At 41.4% G+C, this 21,172-nt stretch overlaps 3 protein-coding genes and 1 long non-coding RNA gene across 8 annotated transcripts in view; 1 reads left to right on the top strand and 3 right to left on the bottom strand.

Moving 5' to 3' along the window:
• Position 1: 1 nt before the first annotated feature.
• MDH1 (malate dehydrogenase 1) lies at positions 2 to 18,092 on the bottom strand. 2 transcript variants are annotated; one of them, XM_072768579.1, is made up of 9 exons: positions 17,566 to 18,092; positions 12,107 to 12,205; positions 10,774 to 10,870; positions 7,873 to 8,048; positions 6,395 to 6,517; positions 2,143 to 2,319; positions 1,514 to 1,627; positions 927 to 1,016; positions 2 to 335 (listed from the first exon to the last, which is right to left on the bottom strand). In XM_072768579.1, exons 1-9 carry the CDS (start codon positions 17,566 to 17,568, stop codon positions 210 to 212), a joined length of 1,005 nt encoding a protein of 334 aa, XP_072624680.1. In that variant the 5' UTR covers positions 17,569 to 18,092; the 3' UTR covers positions 2 to 209. The 2 variants fall into 2 exon arrangements, with proteins under 2 accessions (XP_072624680.1, XP_072624681.1); XM_072768580.1 differs by having other exon boundaries at positions 17,193 to 17,572.
• On the bottom strand, positions 12,895 to 17,186 carry LOC140600346 (uncharacterized). The gene is made up of 2 exons (XR_012003613.1): positions 15,781 to 17,186; positions 12,895 to 15,600 (listed from the first exon to the last, which is right to left on the bottom strand). It is a non-coding gene; the product is annotated as an uncharacterized lncRNA (long non-coding RNA).
• WDPCP (WD repeat containing planar cell polarity effector) overlaps positions 16,820 to 21,172 on the top strand; it is a 429,099-nt gene continuing 424,746 nt past the window's right edge. For 2 of the 4 annotated variants that reach the window (XM_072768566.1, XM_072768568.1), the window contains exon 1: positions 17,962 to 18,441. The gene's annotated coding sequence lies outside the window, so the exon portion shown is untranslated. Of the gene's footprint in view, positions 17,058 to 17,961; positions 18,442 to 18,771; positions 18,887 to 21,172 lie in introns of those variants that run through there. The other 2 variants (XM_072768569.1, XM_072768570.1) reach the window with 2 other exon arrangements.
• Positions 17,723 to 18,861, bottom strand: LOC140642214 (uncharacterized). Its single transcript, XM_072842675.1, has 3 exons — positions 18,743 to 18,861; positions 17,998 to 18,640; positions 17,723 to 17,858 (listed from the first exon to the last, which is right to left on the bottom strand). Exons 1-3 carry the CDS (start codon positions 18,859 to 18,861, stop codon positions 17,736 to 17,738), a joined length of 885 nt encoding a protein of 294 aa, XP_072698776.1. The 3' UTR covers positions 17,723 to 17,735.

Genomic DNA, 21,172 nt, shown 5'->3' with positions numbered 1-21,172 from the left:
CTTCATTTGAATATATATTTTATTTAGAATGCAGCACTAACAGCATGATAAACTGTCACAAATTTATACCAAGAAGCACATAATCTTTCAAACGTTGTTTTTCACAAGGAATTTAAGTACAGCAATATTGTCATTTGGTACTAGAGTCAAAGACGACATTTAGATTCTTCAGCTTTGGAGCCTTTAGTAACATCAAAATGATGGGCTAGTCAGGCAGAAGAAAGAAACTCAAAGGCAGTTTCTTTTTCTTCCGCCAGTTCCTTTGCAGTTAGATCCATCTTCTCACGGGAGAAATCATTAATAGTGAGACCTTCAACAATCTTCCAGGTTTTATTCTGTTTGAAAAGAATTGCAAATTAAAAAAAAAAAAACTTAACAATGAAACTGGGGCTGATCTTATAGCAAGAGACAACGCAGACTGAACTTAAAGCTAGTGGAGTATCTGTTTTTATTTTTTATTTCTATTTTTATTTTTTTTTGGAGTATCTATTTTTAAAGGCTGATTCTGGAGAAGCAAATCAAAGCCCGGGTCTGAATGAACAAATGATTCTGATAAAGGTTCAACACTTGAATTTAAAACTCACGGAATCTAGAAAAAAGAAATCTTTAAACGAGGACTTAATTAGCAAATGTTAAAAAAAAGACTTTAGTATGGTTCTAATAAAAGTTAAGATATTATTGGTAGATGTCCTATAGCAGAGGCATAATGACACAGGGCGTGTAGTGGCAAGAGTTGAATCGTGCTTTCCAGATTAATTTCCATCTTTTAGTAACCTGAAGTGGTGTTTTGTACAATCTTAAAGTTGAGGAAAACGTCTAATTTAGTAAAGGAACAACTTTCTAGACTGAATTATACCAGTATTAATAAAAATATACAACTATTTTCTCAGAATGGGACAGAGGGAAATAACTCCAAAATACCCTACCTTGATTGTAACAGGGAATGAGTACAGCAGATCATCAGGAACACCGTAGGGGTTGCCATCGGAGATAATGCCCATGGACACAAATTCTCCCTGAAAATAATAAACGTTTTACATCCTCATGGTGCTTAGGGATTAGTTCACACAACTGAACGACACACGAATTAACAAAACGAAACCAGGTGATGCTTTCTTAGTGTGTGCGTAACTTCAATATTGTATAAGGAAGCATCACCAGGCACTTTCATGGGTATTATTTCATTCCACTCTTCCAACCCATGTGTGAAGCAGGCCAGAGAAAATAATCCTCATTTTGTAAATGAGGAAGCTATGGCTCAATATAAGTTTTAAGAAAAAAAGTCACGCCCATCAGGTGGGCTAGGCGTTTTCCAGTATGATTTCATACAACCCTGTGAGGTAAATGCCATGTAAAAGATAACCAAATAGTTGAGAATGGTTAAGTAATTTTCCCAAGATTATTCAGCTTGTAGGCAGCTGATATGGGCTATAGATCTAACCTGCCTGACTGTAAGGTTATGTTCTTTTCACATCACAACATCAGAGGCCTGTGCAAATCATGGAGTCCTCACCTCTGGGGTTCCAAACCAGATGTCTCTGACATGGTCACAGATGGCTTTTGCAGCAGACATCGCGCTGGACAGCTTTCGAGCCTTGATGACAGCAGCGCCACGCTGCTGCACGGTCTGGGTGGGGACAGGCAGAGACAGCATTACTTGATCATGAGAACAGAATTTTCATCACTTCCAAGCTAATCCTGGGGTGAAAGACTGCAACCACAGTTTTTTTTTTTTTTTTTTTTTTGCAACCACAGTTTTAATGTCTTCCCACCCAAAATCCTAACAACTACCCAGCGTGGGCCTTACCAACCTATTCCAGTTATAGCTCCAATCTTTTTGAGAAAAGAGAACTACAAATCCATGCAGAAAGTTTACCACACTCCCCACAAATAAATGGATCTCTTTATGAAGATTAACTGGATGATGAGAAGGAACTTTAGTTTATTCCCCCACAATCTTGTCCGCCGCATAACAGATCAGAGCAGACTGGATCATGACTGGCTTTGTACGTAGTCATCAGAGCAACTGTGAAAGGCTTGTTCTCCTTGAGAACCACGCCACCAAATGGACAATCAGGTCAGCAATGTGGTGTGTCTCTCAAGAGTTCTTTATGCTTGGCTGTTAAGAGGGGTTTTTCTTACTGTGATGAACTCTCCCTTGAGCCAGCTTTCATCTTTCAGAGCATCATAAACACCAACTTCCTTTCCTTGCAGTTTCACCTTGGCATGGCTGACATCTGGATACTGAGTTGAGGAATGGTTTCCCCAGATAATGACATTCTTTACATCATCAGAAGTCACACCAAGTTTAAGAGCAATCTAGTTAAATAGGAAACAAATAGATAACTTAGAAAAATACTTTTTATTTCAAATTGTGCCTGTCTGACAAATATCCTTAAGATAAAAACCCTCTGAAACTTCAACAGAACACACAAGAGTTATATTGATTTGTAAAAATTAAAAAAACGTTATTGCCTGGTGATTTCCTAAAGCTTAACAGAATTTATGATTAACTAATAGTATAGTGGGTTCATCAAACCTAAAACATCAAGAAAGAGGTTAATATGGATTGAATATATAAATGTGACCTTTGTTTTGTTGTTAATACTTGGAGACTCTGTAGCACTTCTGAACAGTAAGGTTAGAATATGGGGATTTCTCCATATTTAGGTGAAATTTTTATTATATACCAATATATAAATTAGCACTGCATCAAAGTTCTATGTAACAAAGGGAACAAACCCTGACAATTTTTTTTTAAAAGATTTTATTTATTTATTCATGAGATGCACAGTGAGAGGCAGAGACATAGGTAGAGGGAGAAGCAGGCTCCCTACAAGGAGCCCGATGTGGGACTTGATCCCTAGATGGGGGATCATGAACTGAGCCAAAGGTAGACGCCCAACCGCTGAGCCACCCAGGTATCCCCATACTCTGATAATTAAACAAACAAACAAACAAAAAAAACCCAACACCCTCAATAAGGATAGCTCCAAATTGGAAACAATGCCAAAGTCCTTCAAGAATGGTTAAACTGTGGTACCTCCATAAAATGAAATAAATAAATAAATAGGAGAAAGTGGAGAAACAATAAAAAGGAATAAACTTGGATGGGTACTAAAGGCATTAAACAGTGAAAAAAGCCAGGCTCAAAAGGTCACATACTCACTACATGATTCTATTTTTGTGACGTTCTCAAAATGACAAAATTCACTGAGATGAAGAATAGATACACGGTTGTCAGGGCTTAGCAATGGAGAGGAAGCATGTAACTATAATGAGGCAGGCTCTCTTACGGGTGATGGAACAATTCTGTAGCTCGACTGTGGTGAACACAGTAATCTATATATGTGATTAAAGAAATACAAAAAAATGAATGTAAAAACTGCAGAGATCTGAGTGGGTCTAGTAACAGTGCTGTGTGTAATTTAGTCAATTTCCTAGTTTTGAAAATGCTCTAGAGTTACGGAAGATGCTACACCTGGGGGAAATGAGTGGTGGGGATGTGGGATTTTCAGTAATGTTTTTGTAACTTCTTTGGAGTCTATAATTACTCTAAAATAAAAAGTTAAAACCAAAGCAAGCAAGCAACCAAACAAAAAGGATACTGATGAAAAAGGCCAATACCTAAAATGTCTGTAATGACTTGAGTCATCTTTACACTGATTTATTCAGTCAAGTAAGAATCAAATGGTGTTTACTTTCACTAGGACTCTCCTTTTTTAGATTTTATTTGAGAAACTCACGCATAGGCGTGAGTTGGGGATGGGTGCGTGTGCAGAGCGTGAAGGGACAAGCAGACTCCCTGCTGAGCAGGGAGCCCAACAACGGGGCTCGATCCCAGGATCTTGAGATCATGACCTGAGCTGAAGACAGTGCTTAACCAAATGAGTTCCCCAGGTGCCCGACACTATGACTCTTTAAGTTGAGACTTGTTTCTTAAATACTAAAACAGTTACATGATTTTTAAAAATTTACTTAAAATTCTGTTTTTGACATTTAAAATAACTCATTTAAATCCTGCTTTATCTGGAGTTCTGGAAGTTTTTGGAATATTAAGTACTAATCAGTCTTTACAGGGTAGTTGGATAGTTGGTTTCCAGAGAATCCAGCTACTGATCTCCTTGGTGGTTGAGCACAGCACCTTGCTGGTGTGCTGTGCAATGGGGTACCATTTTCTGTGTGTGCCATGACCTTCAAGGATTCAACAAGAACTGACCTTACTTCTACTTAGCTGGTATCTGAGATAAAGGAAAATTTACCTGAGGCAAGTAACTCAAGGGGTCTTTTTTTTTTTTTTTTTTACCTTAAATTCAATCTGCTAACCTATACCAAGATGTCTATTACCAAGAACTTAGAACCCATCACTGCTGAATGTCAGCCCCAACTGCTGCACTCCAAAGTATGGTGAAGACAGACTGCCTCTGGGCCTCTAGTCCATACAGGAAGCTCCTTTACTTCCTTTGTCCTGCTGCCTACTTCCTCTTTTCTTTAGCCAATCCACTTCTGTCTGGACAGCAAAGCCCAATACTTTGCAGATGTGGTTTCTGAATTTCATTCCTGTCAGAGCAAATCTAAATTAACACATATCCAGGACTGCACCTCCTTGTTCCCTTAGACCTTTCTTGTTGTCATGTAGATCTGTTCAACAGTTTTGGACTAAATCTCCAGCTCTAGTAATTTTCTGTGTCTCCCCCCACTGCATACCAGCTAAATAGTTTTACTGCCCAAATACCCTGTCAACACACATATGCAGCTCTGGTTTACAAATACACAGGGCAGTTCTGTAGGTGATTAATAGTCACTAGGTAGCTAGGTCCTTGATTTCCAAAATAAATTCTGTTAAGACTAGCAACATTCATGTAAGAAATTAGTCTTTGAGTTTGTTATTTTTCTCACTGGATGAACAACTTCTACAGGAGGAAGAAACTGCCTTTTCAAAAACTTCCTAAAAGCTCTCACCGTGCCAGACTGACATACTGGAACATGCACCAAAAGTTAAAGTCTAACAAGACTGCTTTTCTCTTTGCTCATTCAGACTTTTGGCTCTACAGGGAAAACTGTTTCAGGCACTGGGACAAAGTGTCACTTAGTAGTACCTCTGAAAGCAGAATTTTCCAGTGCCTGCCTCTACCAAGGCCTCAACTTTTTTGTTGCACCAAAACCTCCTACCTCCACTCATTCAAACTAACCCCCATCCTTCCACTCACTAGACTCTGCTTAAAACTAAGGAAAAAGATCCAGTTCATAGCCTAAAGCCCCTCAGGAAATATTTGCAGTTTAAGCTTGTTTTATCCGATGACCTTCTAAGTAACCTGAATATTCAAGGAGACATATGAGGTGTGGTTCTTCTCAGCTCTTAGTCATAACCCTCTTAATAATAACACTACTAATAAAAATCATTACTGCAAAGAGCAGCCAACCTTTATTGAGTTTTACTATGTGACAGGCATCAGATGATTGATTGGCCATGGTGTTTCAATTTTCAAAAAGCTACTGTTAATACCCTGGTCACTGACCCCTTGGCATATTCATCTATAACTCCAAGTGGTAAGTGAACTTGAGAACAAGTAAAATTTCGTTGCTAAGTAATGAAAAGTAGAAAGTTTCATGGAAATAGAATATTAAAAAGGTAGAGAAATAAAATTAAATATAAAATTAACAGTATAAAATCTGAATCTGACGGCTTAGCAATAGGAAAAAAGGAAGCAGTACCACACAAAAAGCTCAAATCATTCTTTTTATAATGTTCTACATATCCGACATAAACAAACTATGTTTTGTCCTATTAATTATCTATAATACCTGATTTATTTTTAAAAAGTAGGCTCTGGAGATGCCTGGGTGGCTCAGCGGTTGAGCTATGCCTTGGCCCAAGGCATGATCCTGGAGTCCCAGGATCGAGTCCCACATCGGGCTCCCTGCATGGAGCCTGCTTCTCCCTCTGCCTGTGTCTCTGCCATTCTCTCTGTGTCTCTCATGAATAAATAAATAAAATCTTTGAAAAAAAAAATAAAAAGTAGGCTCTATGCCCAGCATGGAACCCAAGGCAGGGCTTGAACTCATGATCCTGAGATCAAGACTGGAGCTAAAATCAAGAGTTGGACACTTAATGACTAAGCCACCCAGGCACTCTGAATGACTTATTTTTTTAACCCCTGTAAGAAGACATTAGAAACAGTATTTTGGTATACTTAGCAAATGAAATATAGTTGAGAAAATTAAGTATAATTTCAGCCTCCTTAAGAGACTAGATTTAAAGACTCCCTAACAAATTAGAATAGCCTCCTCCTAAAGAAAAACAAAAAAGTAAGTTTAAGATTCAGCTACTTTAAAGGTAAGATAAAAAGGTTTTAAAGTTGAACATTCAAGATTTTAAAAGGTATTTTTCTACCTGAGCTTTGGCTCGGTTGTGATCCAAACGAGTCAAGCAACTGAAGTTCTCCTTGGGGATGGACGGTGCCGACTTGGAGGCAGTCAGGCAGTTGGTATTGGCTGGATTTCCCACCACGATAACCTAGGATTTATGGGAGGCACAAGAGAGTTACAGACCATATACTGATGAACTAAACTATCTTAGAATATGACTGATATAAATGTGTACCATGTAGCCTTTGTATCAAGCTTTTATGAGCTAAGTATATATATATAGTTACCACTGTAGTTTCTAGAGTATTTCTACCCCATTGTTAGTGTCTGGTGTGTTTACTGAACATGTCTTTAATAAAGCTACCAACATGTATAGAAGTTGCTTTCCAGGTGGCAGTGTCCAAGATGGAAGGCGCAGGTCTATTTTATTTTGGGTCCAGAGACAGTATTTGTCTATTTACCACATACACACACACCAAGTAATTTAAGGCTCTGAGAGATCAATTCATTCATAAAATTTTCTTTCTTCTAAAAGTAGTCCAAGAAAGGAATGCTAGTTGAGCAGTTCAGGACAATGATTTCTTTATTAATGAAAAGAGTTCTTTAACTTGCCTAATCCTAAGAATTAACTGGGGATTTCCTAAAATACAGATTATCAGGTCCTATCCATTCCACACCTATTCAATCAATCCTTAGTAGAAAACACTTCAGGCCACTTGTTTTTTTAAGTTGGAAGGTATAGGTACACTGCATTATAATATAGTATAGGAAAATGCACACATGTACTTTTTCTTTCAAGTTTTAAATGCTTTAATAAAACTAAAAACTTACTGTGAAATAATGTCAAACTTATGACAAGCTCTAAGCATATTACAAATATTACAAAAAGTCAGGATTGGGAAGAACAAGTCTACTGAAATTAATAAAACCTCTAACCAGCAAGCCTTTTTGCTGACAACTAAGTCCTAGTTAACTGCTATTTAATTGGAAAAAGGAGGCCTTATTGTAAGATTTAGAAGTAAGTAGCTTCAGCAAAGAGACAGAAGAGGAAGTTATACCAACTCAAATCCTCAAGAGACAAGCATATCAAAATTCTTCTGGATTGAGAAAATCTGAGCATTTCAGAAGCTACCCCCTCTCACTGCTGAGAATGCAGCTCACAGCCATCTCTCTCTACCGCACACACAAATCCTAATGTCTGAACAAATATTCCCACACAACTAAAAGGCACCAGAAGGTTCCTGTCTTCTCTACAGGTCTGTAAGTTAGTATTAAATTTCTGTATCACAGTAACGGGCAAAATATTTTTGAGCACCTCTAAATAAAGATTTCTATTGTGTATGGGAAAAAACCCCTGAAAAGGGAAGCTTATCAAGCAAGACTCTATCTTCCACAGAATTGGGGGTAAAAATAAAAGCAAATAATTGTGTCTTTATTTAAATGATCAAAGAAGAAGTTTCAAATGCTAATAATGAAAACCGCAGAAAATAGGGTATTGGTCACCTTAACTGACTTCTTGGCATATTTCTCCAAGGCTGCACCCTGGCATTTGAAGATTTTCACATTTGCTTTGAGTAAATCCTTCCTTTCCATGCCATCCCTTCTTGGCATGGAGCCCACAAGAATGGCCACATCCAGGTCTTTGAAGGCAACATCCTCTTTATCTGTTGCGATGACATCTGTGAACATGGCGATAAACATTCAGAGCTACTGAAACACCAAAGTCTGAGATTTTCTTTTATTTATTTTTTAAGATTTTATTTATTTGCCAGAGAGAGAGAGAGAGAGAGAGAGTACAAGCAGGGGGAAAGGCAGGCAGAGGGGGTGGGGGAAGCCAGCTGAGCAGGGAGACCATTGTGGGGGGTCGATCCCAGGACCCTGAGATCATGACCTGAGCTAAAGGCAGATGCTTAACTGACTGAACCACCCAAGAGCCCCTGAGGTTTTCTTTTTCACACTAAATCTACTCAGTAATTTTTTCATTTTGTAGCAAATGTTTACTTTTATATATCACAATGATAAAAGTTTTAGGGGCCTAAGAAAGGAAAAACAATATAATCAATAAATATAATATAAGCAGAAATGTAAATTACATTCATTTTGCTTTTCCTATTTCAGTAATTATTTCAAGTTTGAAAACTCTACAGCTTTTTTTTTTATGATCAGATACGGTACAAAGTATAACATGATAACTTTCAACTCTGTGCAGCATTTGTTATTCACACTAATTACTACAGATAACATGAAAGAAACTAATTTACCTAACCTTCAAGTTGTAATTACTTTAAGGTCTAAGATATCAATCACAAATTCAAAATAATGTTTACCGAGGAGTTTTGTGCCAGGAATAACACTACGGATTTTGTTGTATCAAATTTAATCTTAATATTTTATGTATGAAGAACAAAGAGGTTTAAAGAGATTAATTAGCTGCCATCAAAAATCAGCAAACCTGTAATTGCAGCCCAGGCTGGTCCAGAGGTCAACCATTATTCTACTGTGCCAGTCCAATAAACATAAACTGCTAATTCTTTAATCAAAGAATGTATACTATCACCCTCCTTTATTGACAGTATTAAAAAGGCTATGACCAGTGCTACAGAATGAATGTCTGTGCCCCTTACAAAATTTATGTTGAAACCTAAACCCCAGTGTGGTGGTATTAAAAGGGCCTGTGGAAGACAATTAGGTCATGAAGGTGGAGCCCTCATGAGTGAGATTAGTGCCCTTATCAAGGAGGTCTCAGAGGGCTTCTTCACCCCTTCCGCCTTTTGAGGATACAGGAAGAAGATGGTCGTCTATGAACCAGGAAATGGCTTCTCACCAGAATGGGACTAAGCTGGTACCTTAATCTTGGATTGCCCAATCTCTAGAACAATGAGAATTGAATTTTTGTTGTTTATAAGCCATTCAGCCTATGGTAGTTTTGTTATAGTAGCCCAAATGGACTAAAACAACAGGGATTCAGCATTGTCATCAGCAAGTTTTTAGGGGTCAACTTGTGTCGCATAAGGCTGCTGTAAAGCCCCCAACTGGTCTCCAAAAATTACCAGTTGATGGGGGGTAATCTTCTTCTTCCCAACCATGCATCCTTATTTGCAGAATCTTCCCTCCTTGTCATATTCACAGCTGACCGAGGACAAGTGGACTATAACCTGGACCCATTAGAGAGAGCAGAGGAACTCAGCAGAGAAAGGAATAAAAATGCAACAATGCAGCAAACTTGATTTGGAAACAGAGTGAGATGTGCTGTCAACTATGCTTCAGTTTTAAAAAAGAAACAAGAGGGTGAGGAGCAAGAGCCAGCAGAATAGCTTGGCAGGGTAATGCATTCTTACATAACTTTGCAACTCCATGATTCAGACAACAGAGTACCCCTTCTAGTAAATATTTACTGAACAGACATATGAATGCTGAGCATGGTTTGTTTATTTCTTTTTAAAAATTTATTCCCCTACTATTTTAGGAAGAAAGTGAGTGTGTGGGTGTGTGCGCATATGCACGTGGGGGAGGGGCAGAGGAGGGAGGGAGAGAGAATCTCAAGCAGACTCCCAGCTGAGCACAGAACTGGACACAGAGCTCAGAGAGCTAGAGACCACGACCCAAAACTGGAACCAAGAATTGGACACTTAACCGACTGCATCACCTAGGCGCCCCTTTGAGCATGGTTTCAGTTGGGTATGTATATATTTTGATCTGTGCAAACTTAGGAGAGTAGTGTTAATAATTAATCCTTATTAAAAGAAAACGGTCATAATGAAGGTATACTGAAAGAAAAATACTCAAATTAGTTTACAAGTTGACCTAACATTTTAATGAGACTTTCAATCAAACTTAAGACTGTCTTACATTTGTATAATAGTTCAATGATTCTTAAAGGCTCTTAGCAGAACTCTCAGGGTTTTTTTTTCAAATATGCAGCATATGATTAAGACAATTTGTACTATATCTCAATCTGATGACAGGCTGTGGGCTAACCCAGACTATATGTGAGGGACCACACAATTTTCAGCCTCGGGGCAACATATGGCTATGGAAGACATCATCTAGAGCTGCACAATTTAGGCACTACTATTACTGTTTAAACAGATTTTAAATAACAACAGTGTAGACAATCTCAGGTGTATAACACTTGTGCAACATTATGCTCAATTAGTAAGGTAAATTAGGTAGAAGCATGTTGGAGAAAAAGCAATAGTCTTTTAACCAACACTATTTCTTGCTTTTACCCTTTATTCTTCATATATGTCTTACCAAATAGTTGTAGTTCAAAAAAAACAAAAAACAAAAAACAAAATACTTTTATGAAATACTCATTGAGAGGCTAGTTAAAAATCTAAACCTGTTTTTTGAAAGACATAAAATACTATAGAATCCTTTTATCCTCCACCCCCCCAAACTCACCTTTCAGGAGGGGAAGGGCACAGTCTTGTAGTTCCATTAGGACACCATCTAGGACACCCATCATGGGAGTGATATCCAACAGCACAAGAATTATAGGCTGCCAAATTAAATAGCAAGGACAGCATCTATCAGCATAGGTTAAGTCATTTGGTCATAAAAAGGCCTCTTGGAAGGTTTTTATTTGGTGTGTATTTGTGTAAAATTGCCATTAATTAGTTATAATTATTTTAGGTCAGGTATCTAACATTATGCCACTTTCTGAAAAAGGAATGCTATAAAACCAACAAGAGTTTGCTAATAGACAAAGGAAGAGGATTCACCATTATTGCATTTTAAAGGAGTATACATAGAAAAAAATGAAGTGACATGCCATCGCTTACTTTTTAAAAAAGATTTTATTTATTTGAGAAAGAGAGAGTGTGTGAAAACACATGTGCATGCACCCATGCTCAGAGGCGGTTGGTGGGGGTGGAGAGAAGCTCAAGCAGGCATCACTCTGAGCTCAGAGCCCAATAAGGGGCTTGATCTCATGACCTGAGCTGAAACCAAGAGACGCTCAACCAACTGCACCACTCAGGCACCCCAGCCATAGCTTACTCTTGTTCACAGCTATAAATCTAATTTTAGTTCATGGAAAGCTAAGCAGTATCTAGCATGAAGGAAGATCTTGAGATCTATGGGTGAAGAGAAGGAATAAATGGATACTTTAGAAAGGATTTATTTATTTATTTATTTAAAAGACTTTATTTATTTGTTCATGACAGACAGAGACAGAGAGAGGCAGAGACACAGGCAGAGGGAGAAGCAGGCTCCATGCAGGGAGCACAACGTGGGACTGGATCCCAGGTCTCCAGGATCACACCCCAGACTGAAGGTGGCACTAAGCCGCTGAGCCACCGGGGCTGCCCATAGAAAGGATTTTAGTGTGATCAGACCTGCTGGAATAGGGAGTGCCTCTTAAACCGGAAAGCAAATCTGCCTATTTTGGGTATAAAGACCATTTATCAACAAGGAAGCGCTAATTCAGAAACTGTCTCTCCCACATGACTCTCCCTAATAGTCATGGTTACTAGTGAAAACCTTCTAGTGACTGATAGCTCCTGGCTGTACCAAGTCAACTAAGTACCGTGTGCGGAATAGTTGATTTGCAAAGCATTTTCAATGCTTGGAAGGGTACACTGAAATAAGATCCCAGCTTCATTCATAGCAGCGTGCCCAGTACATTTACTGGGATGACCCATTCCTTATCATTTAAACATTTCGTCAAAACTTAATACAGGGTTTACTGATAATATTCTTATTTGGACTTGAGGTACATAGATAGTTCCCCTACCTGGTCTTTACCAAAGACAGATCCATTTCCAATACTGTACAGCAGTGAATATGCAATTTGACCAGCTGCTCCAGTCACGAGGACTCTGATTGGTTCAGACTGTAATGAAAGAGACCCATTAATTAACACCTTATTTAAAAATGCTATTTCACCCTAAACATATCTAGGATTTTTCTATAATAACTACATACTTTAAAATTAAAAGTTAATGTAAGATTTTAAAGTCTCTTCACATTTGGCTTAGTAGGAGACAAACTTATTCCAGACTTGTACCAGCAAAAGAACATGCACAAATCAGCTGAGCAACTTCTGGAACATGTGTCCTTTGGTTACATATTTATACAGTGTTATTTAACTCTCACTGTTACCCTAGATTTACTTACAAAATCTTATCCATCTTTTTTAAGGCTATTTTGCCACTGAAATAGGCCTAACAATGTTGCTGTGCCTTATATGGTGATAGAAACCCTGGCAGCCACTAGAACCTTATAAATCCTCTTATGCAAATCCCCCCACTCCCCATCTGCTCAATAGAATCCTTTACACCAGGAAGAGGAGTGACAGTGTTAAAATTTTCCATTTACAATGAGTCAGAAAGTTTTAATAAAACTAATCATGATTCAACTGGACTACTTGAATGAAGAAACATAAGTCTTTATCTTTTATTTAAGGAGAAAGGGAAACAAGAGAATACTGGATTATAATAAATTTTAATATTATATAACCACGGCAAAATATAGTGACAGCTGACAACCCGATTCCACAGGAAAATTAACTTTTTTTAAAGATTTTATTTATTTATTTATTCATGAGAGGCATAGAGAGAGGCAAATAATAGGCAGAGAGAGAAGCAAGCTCCATGCAGGAAGCCCGATGCGGGACTAGATCCCCAGACCGGGATCATGCCCTGAGCGGAAGGCAGATGCTCAACTGTTGAGCCACCCAGGCGTCTCGGGAAAATTAATTTTAAAAGAGAGGAAGGAGAAATACAAAGAGCATAATTGTTATAGTTGAGAGAAGTTGCCTCATAGAGCATAATTGTTATAGTAGAGAGAAGTTGCCTCATAGACCTCAACAGATCCTGAACAAAGACAGACATATGGACAAAAATAAAAATTAATATTCAAAGTGATGATCCCAAGTCATCAAAAAAAAAGCTCAGAGAATTAAAAAGATAGAAATATTTATTAAAAAGAGATGAACAAAAATGTTTGGAAACTTAAGGGATACATTAGATGGAAAAATTCAACCAGGGTGAATTGTTCCCTTCCTTGACAATATTGTGTAAATGGACTTTCACTGAATCACCTCTATTGTTACTTGCAAGAGAGAAGTGGTCCACTGAAATGAATGGGGACAGAAGCCTTTGACTTTATATTTAGAATTCCCTCTTCCAGGTGAGTCATGTTTTTGGGATGGAAGGACACTTTGTCATATGACCTTCTAACTCTAATCTCTAATGGTCAGCAGCCTTTAGCAAATTGGTACCCATAGAAATTAAAGGGAAAAAAAATCTCAGGAAAAAAAAAATCTCAGGAAAGAAGTGTCAACTGCTGTAAGAGAAAGGAATCTGTACGTAGCAGACGACGTATGCACTTCTTCCTCACAGATGTGACCAGGGTGTGAGTGGGAAAAAGCAGAAAACTATGGAGTGTTATTCCCTGACCTTCTGAGTCTCTTCCTCATTTTCACCAGCTTTTCCCCTAGACCTCATAACCCTAAAAAGACAAAATACGGTAATTCCCCAAATAAATCCTTTTTTTTTTTTTTTTTTACAGTACATTCTTAGGTTTCCAAATAGACTTTAGGTTTATAGAGAACACTAAAACTCATCATATGTGGTTATTTGTAATCATTTGGCCTTTACATGTTTTAACTGTCGTTTTCCCTCCTTACCTTGAAGTAGAATAGGTGAGGAGAAGGGAATGGAGGAAAAAATTATTCCTCCTTTCTCTTTAGAATGCAAGCTCCTTAAGGACAGGGGCTTTGTCGATTTTATATACTGTTGTATTCTAACTGCCTACAACAGTGCCTGGCACGTAGTTGGAGCTCAAATACTTGCTGAAGGAATAGCTGGATCTTGTAAAATTACTACCCCAAATTTGGAAACATAAAAGGATTGTTTGGAAGCAAACCTAACATGCTTTAAGAAAACTGAGATATTTTATTCATACATACTTGCACTGAGAAGGTTGGAAGCTTAGCGACCACAATAATTCCAGCTATCATTAGCAAAAACTATGTCACTAGCTTTAATAATATAGTCTTATAAATCAACTGATATACTGTTATCTCAGTTCATTCATTAAACCTTTCCCAACTGAAACTCTATTATGCACCTGGCCAGAGAACCCATGAGTGAACCACATACAGGAAACAAGAGGATAACCCAATTTTCTAAAAGAGGGGGCTAGAAGTGGCAGTGTAGTAAAGAGACAGCCTCTAGAGCCAGATGTTCTGGGTTCAAATCCTAACTTTACAACTGTGTGTTTCTGACAAGTTACTTATCCTCTCTGCATTCAGTTTCCCCACAGTAAAATGGAGATAATGATAGCAGCAACCTAACAAATGGGGTAGTTGTAGGGATTGAAAGAGTTAACATACAAAGCCTTAAGAACAGTACGTAGCAAATACTATAATTATGGGTCTCTGTCACTGTAAAATTTTCCTCTAAGGATTCTTATAACCTGTGGTTTTCTACTTACATGTCTGTTACTCTCTTCTAGACTAACCCCCCCCCCCCCTTGCTGTGAGGGCAGTCGGCCTCGGGCTCAAATCTGCATTCCCATATAGTGTTCAACAAGTATCTGTTGAATGAATAGAAGGGTTAGATAAGGAAAATGTAAACACACGCTACCTCAGTGTAAAGCAAGCCAGGATAAGAAATGATGGGGCAGGGGAGTAGCACTATGTGTAAAACTTACAGGTAGGTGGTTAGAGCATAATATTGTAGCCAATCTTAGGCATTAGTTTTAGTTGCTAAGAAAATGCGCTCCCAGTATCACAGTCCTTGGTGAAGCGGTTGTGGCCAACTATGAACAGCTGCTCCTTCCATCTCAGCAGTTTCTTTCTTCCAAGTCTAAGAACAGATTTTCACATATAGGCAATTCTATCTTTCAAGAATGGTATGAAGCCTAGTCAATGTCCGAATGTTTGAGTATGAGTGGGAAGGGATGTACCTATTTGGTTTTTTTTTTTTTTCTCTTTGCAACATTGCAGTTGAAAAGCAGGAGGGTGGGAGATTCCTGCTGACTTTCTACAATGTTACAGTGTGAAGACAGGTTGCTATTCTTTGCTTAGATATCCGGGCAGTCTGCCAAGATCCAGAGAAGGAATGTCTTTGCTCTTGGCAGGGCTCTAATGACCTTCCCGCAGACTGACTGCTTTGCGCATGTGCTCCAGGCTCAGTTATAAAGCTTGACTCTAAGCGTTCCTTCTGTTATTCTATAGAAAGACCCAGGCATTCCTTTTTACCTTCTAATTTACATATATTTCTGTAATATAAAAAACATTCATTCAGATTCCTTCATATCGAATCATTCAGATTTCTTCATAAAGTTAATCCTTGCTGTCCCTCCTTATTCCCTCTTTAAAACAAACAAAAAACAAAAAAAAAACAAAACTGCTTTGAACATCTTACAAAAGATGGCTCTTAAAACCGAGTGATTGCTCACGTGATCTCCTGAGGAGGCAAGGAGATTCCGAGTCACCTGAGAGTGCTGTCAGTTTCGGTAAACTGCAGGCAGTGTTCTTTCTTAGGGACATCTCTGTGTTATCTGGTGCCCGAGTGACCTTCCAGGAGTGAGGCCTGTTATATCTACTGCGTAGCAAAAAAATGTACGAATGGGGACCCAGGATTCTCCCTGTGACCTTGGGAAAATCATTTAACCTCCCCAGGCTACCTTTTCAAATTAGAGTAAATAATCCCCAAATTCCCTTCTAATTCGAGAATTCCATATTCTGAATTGCAGGGAGTCAAGCTATTGGGTTATATAAATACTGATAAAATACTTCAGTTTGTATTTGGAATATGAACTTGTATCTTCCTCCTGAACCTCAGCTACTGAAAATAAATTTTCAAAATGATGTGGTAATTGTATGGCACAATACAGTAAGAGTGAGCTGGAAGGCTCTTGGGAGCAAACAGTTATATGACCTTGAGCAAATCATTCTTTTTGGGTTTCAATAAACTCAATCTTAAGATTCGAAGTGGGGAAGATTTATCAAAATGATCTTCAAAAAGGTCCCATCCAGGTCTAAAATGATAAAATCTGAGGTTCTCTGATAAGTACCCCCACATTCTTTGCTAAGATCATTAAATCACAGACAACCAAAGCCATCATTTAAAGACTAATTGTAAGCAGGAAACCGAGGTTTAACATTTACTGAGAATTAGTAGCTGTCCCCCACTGCTCCCTTATAAAGAGAGAGGAGGCATTAATCTCCTTGCCTGGAAATTATGTCTTTTCAGATTCTGGAAAATTTCCAATTCATCCAAATTATTTCCCCACAATTCCCAGCTATTTCAGTATTTTTGAGATAACGGAGTAAGAATGACTTCAACTATAAATACAGATTCGAAAAGACATTTATGATTTATTATTGGATGTCAAAAGTCACCTTCACGCAGCAAGCAGATTATTCAAACGTCAGAGGCCCCTCGCCACCACCCCCGCCCCCTTTCATCAGAGACAAGACACGCTGATGTGGGCATCCGGACCTCGACAAGACGGTCACACTGTGTAACATTAACAGTAGGGGCCTTAGAATTCATCACCTACAGACCAGCAAAAAATATCTGCACCAGTTACTTGGCTGGCGATGCCATCACTGCCACTCGTCCCGACATTACCAGAGGAGATCAATGAACAGGTTTTAAATAACACTTTGTGCAATCAGATATGGCGGAAACACATCTCTGCAAAACGGCGATCGCAATCCGGAGTACCTGGTAAGCACAATCGTTACAACTGCGGGGGGCCCTCTGCTTTCAAGGGCTTGGTGAGAAAAGCCCCGAAAAACACTGTGGGCTCAAGAAAGAAAAAGAGCTTACGACCTCCCCCGCCTCCCCATTATCGAACCTTACCATCGTCCTTATCCAACCGAGTATCTGATCTGGCTTTGGAGAAAACCCGCGGCTTGCTCTGCCCGCACGCCACGCAGCAGGACTGAGATCAAGCCTCTCCAAGGACAAATTTCTTTCAAGTCCCCGTAAGAGCCCCCTCTCCCACTCCCCCCCCCCCCCCAGGTGGAAACCAACCCCTTCCCAATTACTAGGTCACTGCGACAGTCCCCAAAAGCGGAGTCGAGGCTTTCCAAAGGGCTCGAAGGACAGTGCTTCGCACGACCGCCCCCCGCCCCGAAAAGTCCTTTAAGCGCAAGAAACCCCACACAAGGGCGCGAAGGTCGGGGGTGGGGTGGGGGGAGGCGGGAGGCAGGATGCAGGAGCCCGCACTCACCATGATTAAGAAGTGCGCGAACAATTTCAGCACCTGCAAAACGAGCCTCACGGAGCCGGGTCACCTTTACTGCGGAACTGGCTCGGGGAGGGCGAGCGCTGTTGGATGGGAAAATGCTCGGCTCCCCGCCGCAGCGCCCTCTGGGAACTGTAGTTTACGCTGCCCGGATTCTAGCGCCCCCTCCAGCGCCTCTCCTTCAGTGTTGAACTACACTTCCCGACGTCACAGGGTCGCCTCACGCCCTTCTCCCTGCGCTCTCCGCCGATGGCAAAGTAGTCCCTGAGGGTGGGCTGCTGTGATTGGAGGACGGCGAAGAGCGGAGACGCGTGCTCAGGCCGCAGGACCCGCCTGTTGGCGCCCAGTAATTGGGGGGGGGGGGGGGGCGAGAGGGACCCGAGGGAGGGAGGGAGGAGATAGGGACCCTTTAGCTACCTCGCCCCCTCGCACGCCGGAGAGACTTCTCTCTCCCCTGAGGCTAAACGTGGGAGGTGAAGAGACCTTCCGCTGCGTACAATCGGCTCGACCCGGAAACAGAGTCTTTTTTAAAAAACCAGTCACGCCCTGGAGGGGCGGGCGGGAGTGACGCGTCGCGGAGACTGGAAGGCTTCGCAAGTTGCTAAGCGACGCGGCGGGAGAGCGCGCGGGCGGCCGGGGACTACCTGAGGGACCGGTGGCGGTCGCCGCTCGGCGGGCGACGAGGCGGAGCGCGCGCGCGCCGCGGCCTGCCGGGTCCTGCCGGGTCCTGCCGGGTCGTCCTTCCCTAGTTGCCGGGGGGACCCTCCGCTCTGAGTAGTGTCCGGGGCGGAGCTGGGCGGCTCGCGGGGACGCCCCTCGGAGGCGGCCGGGCTGCGCGCCCTTCCGCGGCTTCCAAGGCAGGTGAGCTCGGGCAGGGGGGCGGCGGGCGGGGGGTTCTCTGTGAGGCTTCGGGTCCCGAGCGCGGCGGTGCGGCGGGGGCTGCCCTGCCGGCCGGGTGCCCGCAAGCTCGCCGGTCCCTGTCGGCGCGGTCAGGGCAGCAGCGTTCTGCAGGGTAGCGCCCCCCCGAAGCCCGCGCCCCCCTCTCTTCAGGAAGATGCAGCTCTTTCAAAGTTTCCACAAAAAAAAAAAAAAAAAAAGAGCCGTGAGCGAGCGCTTGCCTTGTGGAAAACGAGCCCTTTGCCGTCCTGGGCTGGCTCCTCACAGCTCACGCATCTTAACTTCTTCTCCAAGTCCTCCGTGAACGTTGACGCCCTGGACGCGCTCCGGAGCTGGCTGCCGTGGAGGAACGTCCCGACCCTTCGGTGACGCCCACGCCTGCATCTCCGAAGTAAAGCGGGGCCGCTGGGTAGGTGACGCCAGGCGTTTTCAGGCGGAATCTGAGCTGGAGAACAGCTTCAGAGGTGTTTGGTTTAAAGTTGATGCCGCCCACGGGTGGCGGTGTGCGCCCCGGAGCCCGGCGGGACGCGCGTGTTGAAAGGAAGGCGTGGAAGAGCGTCTCCGTTGAGAGGCCGAGCGCAGGGAGCTGTGTCAGGGGCGTTGCTTCTGTCGCCGGTAAATGAGCGCCAGGTGTTAACCGTGCAGGCTTCACCCTCTTCGTTTTTTGGAGGGTTCGCTATGGCGGGAAAGAGGAGAACACCTTGCTTCCCATTTTTAAAGATTTTATTTATTTATTCCTGAGACACACACACACGCAGAGGCAGAGACACAGGCAGAGGGAGAAGCAGGCTCCACGCAGGGAGCCCGACGTCGGACTCGATCCGGGAACCCCAGGGTCACGACCTGAGCCGAAGGCACATGCTCAATCACTGAGCCACCCGGGCTGCCCTGCTTTATCAACATTTGACATAACCGAGAGATTCTGCCTTCCTTGAATCACTTTATTCACTTGTTTTTCACATACTTTCCTGATTTTCCTCTTATGTCACCGGTTGCCCCTTTTCAGTCTTCCTTTGCACATTTTTATTTTATTTTTATTATTATTATTTTTTAACCTCTGACTCCTTAACATTGGAGTGCCTTTGTTCTGTCTACGCTTAATCCCTAAGCGATACAAGTCTCGAGTTGCACGGTCATAAATGTCAAGTGCACGGTTACTTCTATGTCAGAAAACTCCCAAATGTGTGTCTTGCCCTGAATTCCGTATTCCACGTCTGACTACTTCCTGGTTATTTCCCGCCTGATTTTCTGAATGCACCATCTTCACTGTTTTATGGTGTTTTCTACTGAACAATTGTATACAGAGGTAAAGCGCCCACACGCCCTTTGATATAGATGAAATGACCCGGGTTTTCTCCAGTTCTAAGATGTTCATTCGTTGTGGATGGGATTATGAGATTTCAAACGATAGAGTAGTAAAGAGGTGCGATGGGTTAGATAAAAACTGGCTTAAGGGGGATCCCTGGGTGGCTCAATGTTTTAGTGCCCGACTTCCGCTCAGGGCGTGATCCTGGAGTCCTGGGATCGAGTCCTGCATCGGGCTCCCGACATGGAGCCTGCTTCTCCCTCTGCCTGTGTCTCTGCCTCTCTCTCTTTGTCTCTCATGAATAAATAAATAAAATCTTTAAAAAAAAAAAGAAAAAAGAAAAGTGTCTTAATAAATCGGCCAGGAAAATGTAGGGCAAGAGTCTGAAGATGTGGCACCCTATTAGGTCATGGGAATTCAGAGATTTAATATGACACGATTGCTGCCTTTTTAGAGCCCCCAGAAGCCCATAATGACAACATGGTGTGACCTGGCTAATAGTAATGAAGTAGTAGTAGTAATAAAGTAGTAATAAAGAGTAACTCTGGGGTACCAGGGCTTCGCAGAGGAGGTGCTGCCTGAATGAAGGCAACTGGATGTTTTTGCCAGGCAGCTTAGGTTAGAGGTAGGACCACATCTGCAGTGTCAGAGGTAGGGTCATGAGTTGGCAGTAAGACGATTTGCAACCCTATGTGCTTTAAGTTCCTGATTTTTTCTTTTTTTAAACTAAGGCTCTAGAACTGTTTACCCAAGACTGTAGCTATGAATCATATGGCTATTAAATTTAATTAAAATTAAATAAAAATAATATTAAAAATCCAGTTCCTCAGTCATGCTACCTATATTTCAAGTGTTTGATAACCACATGGGACCAAAATATCAAACATTTTCATTATCACAGAAAGTTATTTTGCACAGCTGCTAGAACTTAGTGAAAGCAAGGCATCCCCCCACAACAGGCCAGCTGCAATGTATCTTTGTGGGGGCATTCTTTTGCCCCTGGGCCTACCATGGAGTGCATAGCCGCTTGTGATACCTGACTACACAGGAAGAGTACTGTCAGAGGCAAGAAAGTAACCCAATTCTAGTCTTGACCATTGCCTTTGAATTTGGGAAGAACTGACTTCAGCAGTCTTGATGTGTCTTTTTGAAAAAAAAAAATGTTTTCAGACATTGCATTATCCTGGATCTTGAACCAGACTTAGCATCAGTGAGCCCAGGAAGGGTTGAGAAAGCAGAGGTCATTGCCTGGGTGGTACCACATGACATCTGTCTGCTGCTCTCTACTGTTTTGGAATACCTGTGTTGCTGCCACGTTCTAAACAGATGGAAGAGGATAGGACACATGTAGAAGCTTGAAATAGAATGGCAGCTTCAGACCTTACCAAT

The sequence above is a fragment of the Canis lupus genome, chromosome 11, assembly GCF_048164855.1.
Source record: "Canis lupus baileyi chromosome 11, mCanLup2.hap1, whole genome shotgun sequence".
Lineage (NCBI taxonomy): Eukaryota > Metazoa > Chordata > Mammalia > Carnivora > Canidae > Canis > Canis lupus.
Note: the sequence above shows the minus strand (reverse complement) of the source record. Positions and strands in the feature narration are given on the sequence as shown.

Coding starts and splice junctions, on each gene's coding strand:
- LOC140642214 (XM_072842675.1), bottom strand. CDS start 18,861: ATGCAGGCGTGGGCGTCACCGAAGGGTCGGGACGTTCCTCCACGGCAG. Junction 18,641..18,742: donor GAAGTTAAGATGCGTGAGCT/GTGAGGAGCCAG, acceptor ACTTTGAAAGAG/CTGCATCTTCCTGAAGAGAG. Junction 17,859..17,997: donor CCGGCGTGCGAGGGGGCGAG/GTAGCTAAAGGG, acceptor CTCCAATCACAG/CAGCCCACCCTCAGGGACTA.
- MDH1 (XM_072768579.1), bottom strand. Junction 10,871..12,106: donor CTGTCTTTGGTAAAGACCAG/GTAGGGGAACTA, acceptor TTAATTTGGCAG/CCTATAATTCTTGTGCTGTT. Junction 2,320..6,394: donor ACAACCGAGCCAAAGCTCAG/GTAGAAAAATAC, acceptor CTATTTAACTAG/ATTGCTCTTAAACTTGGTGT.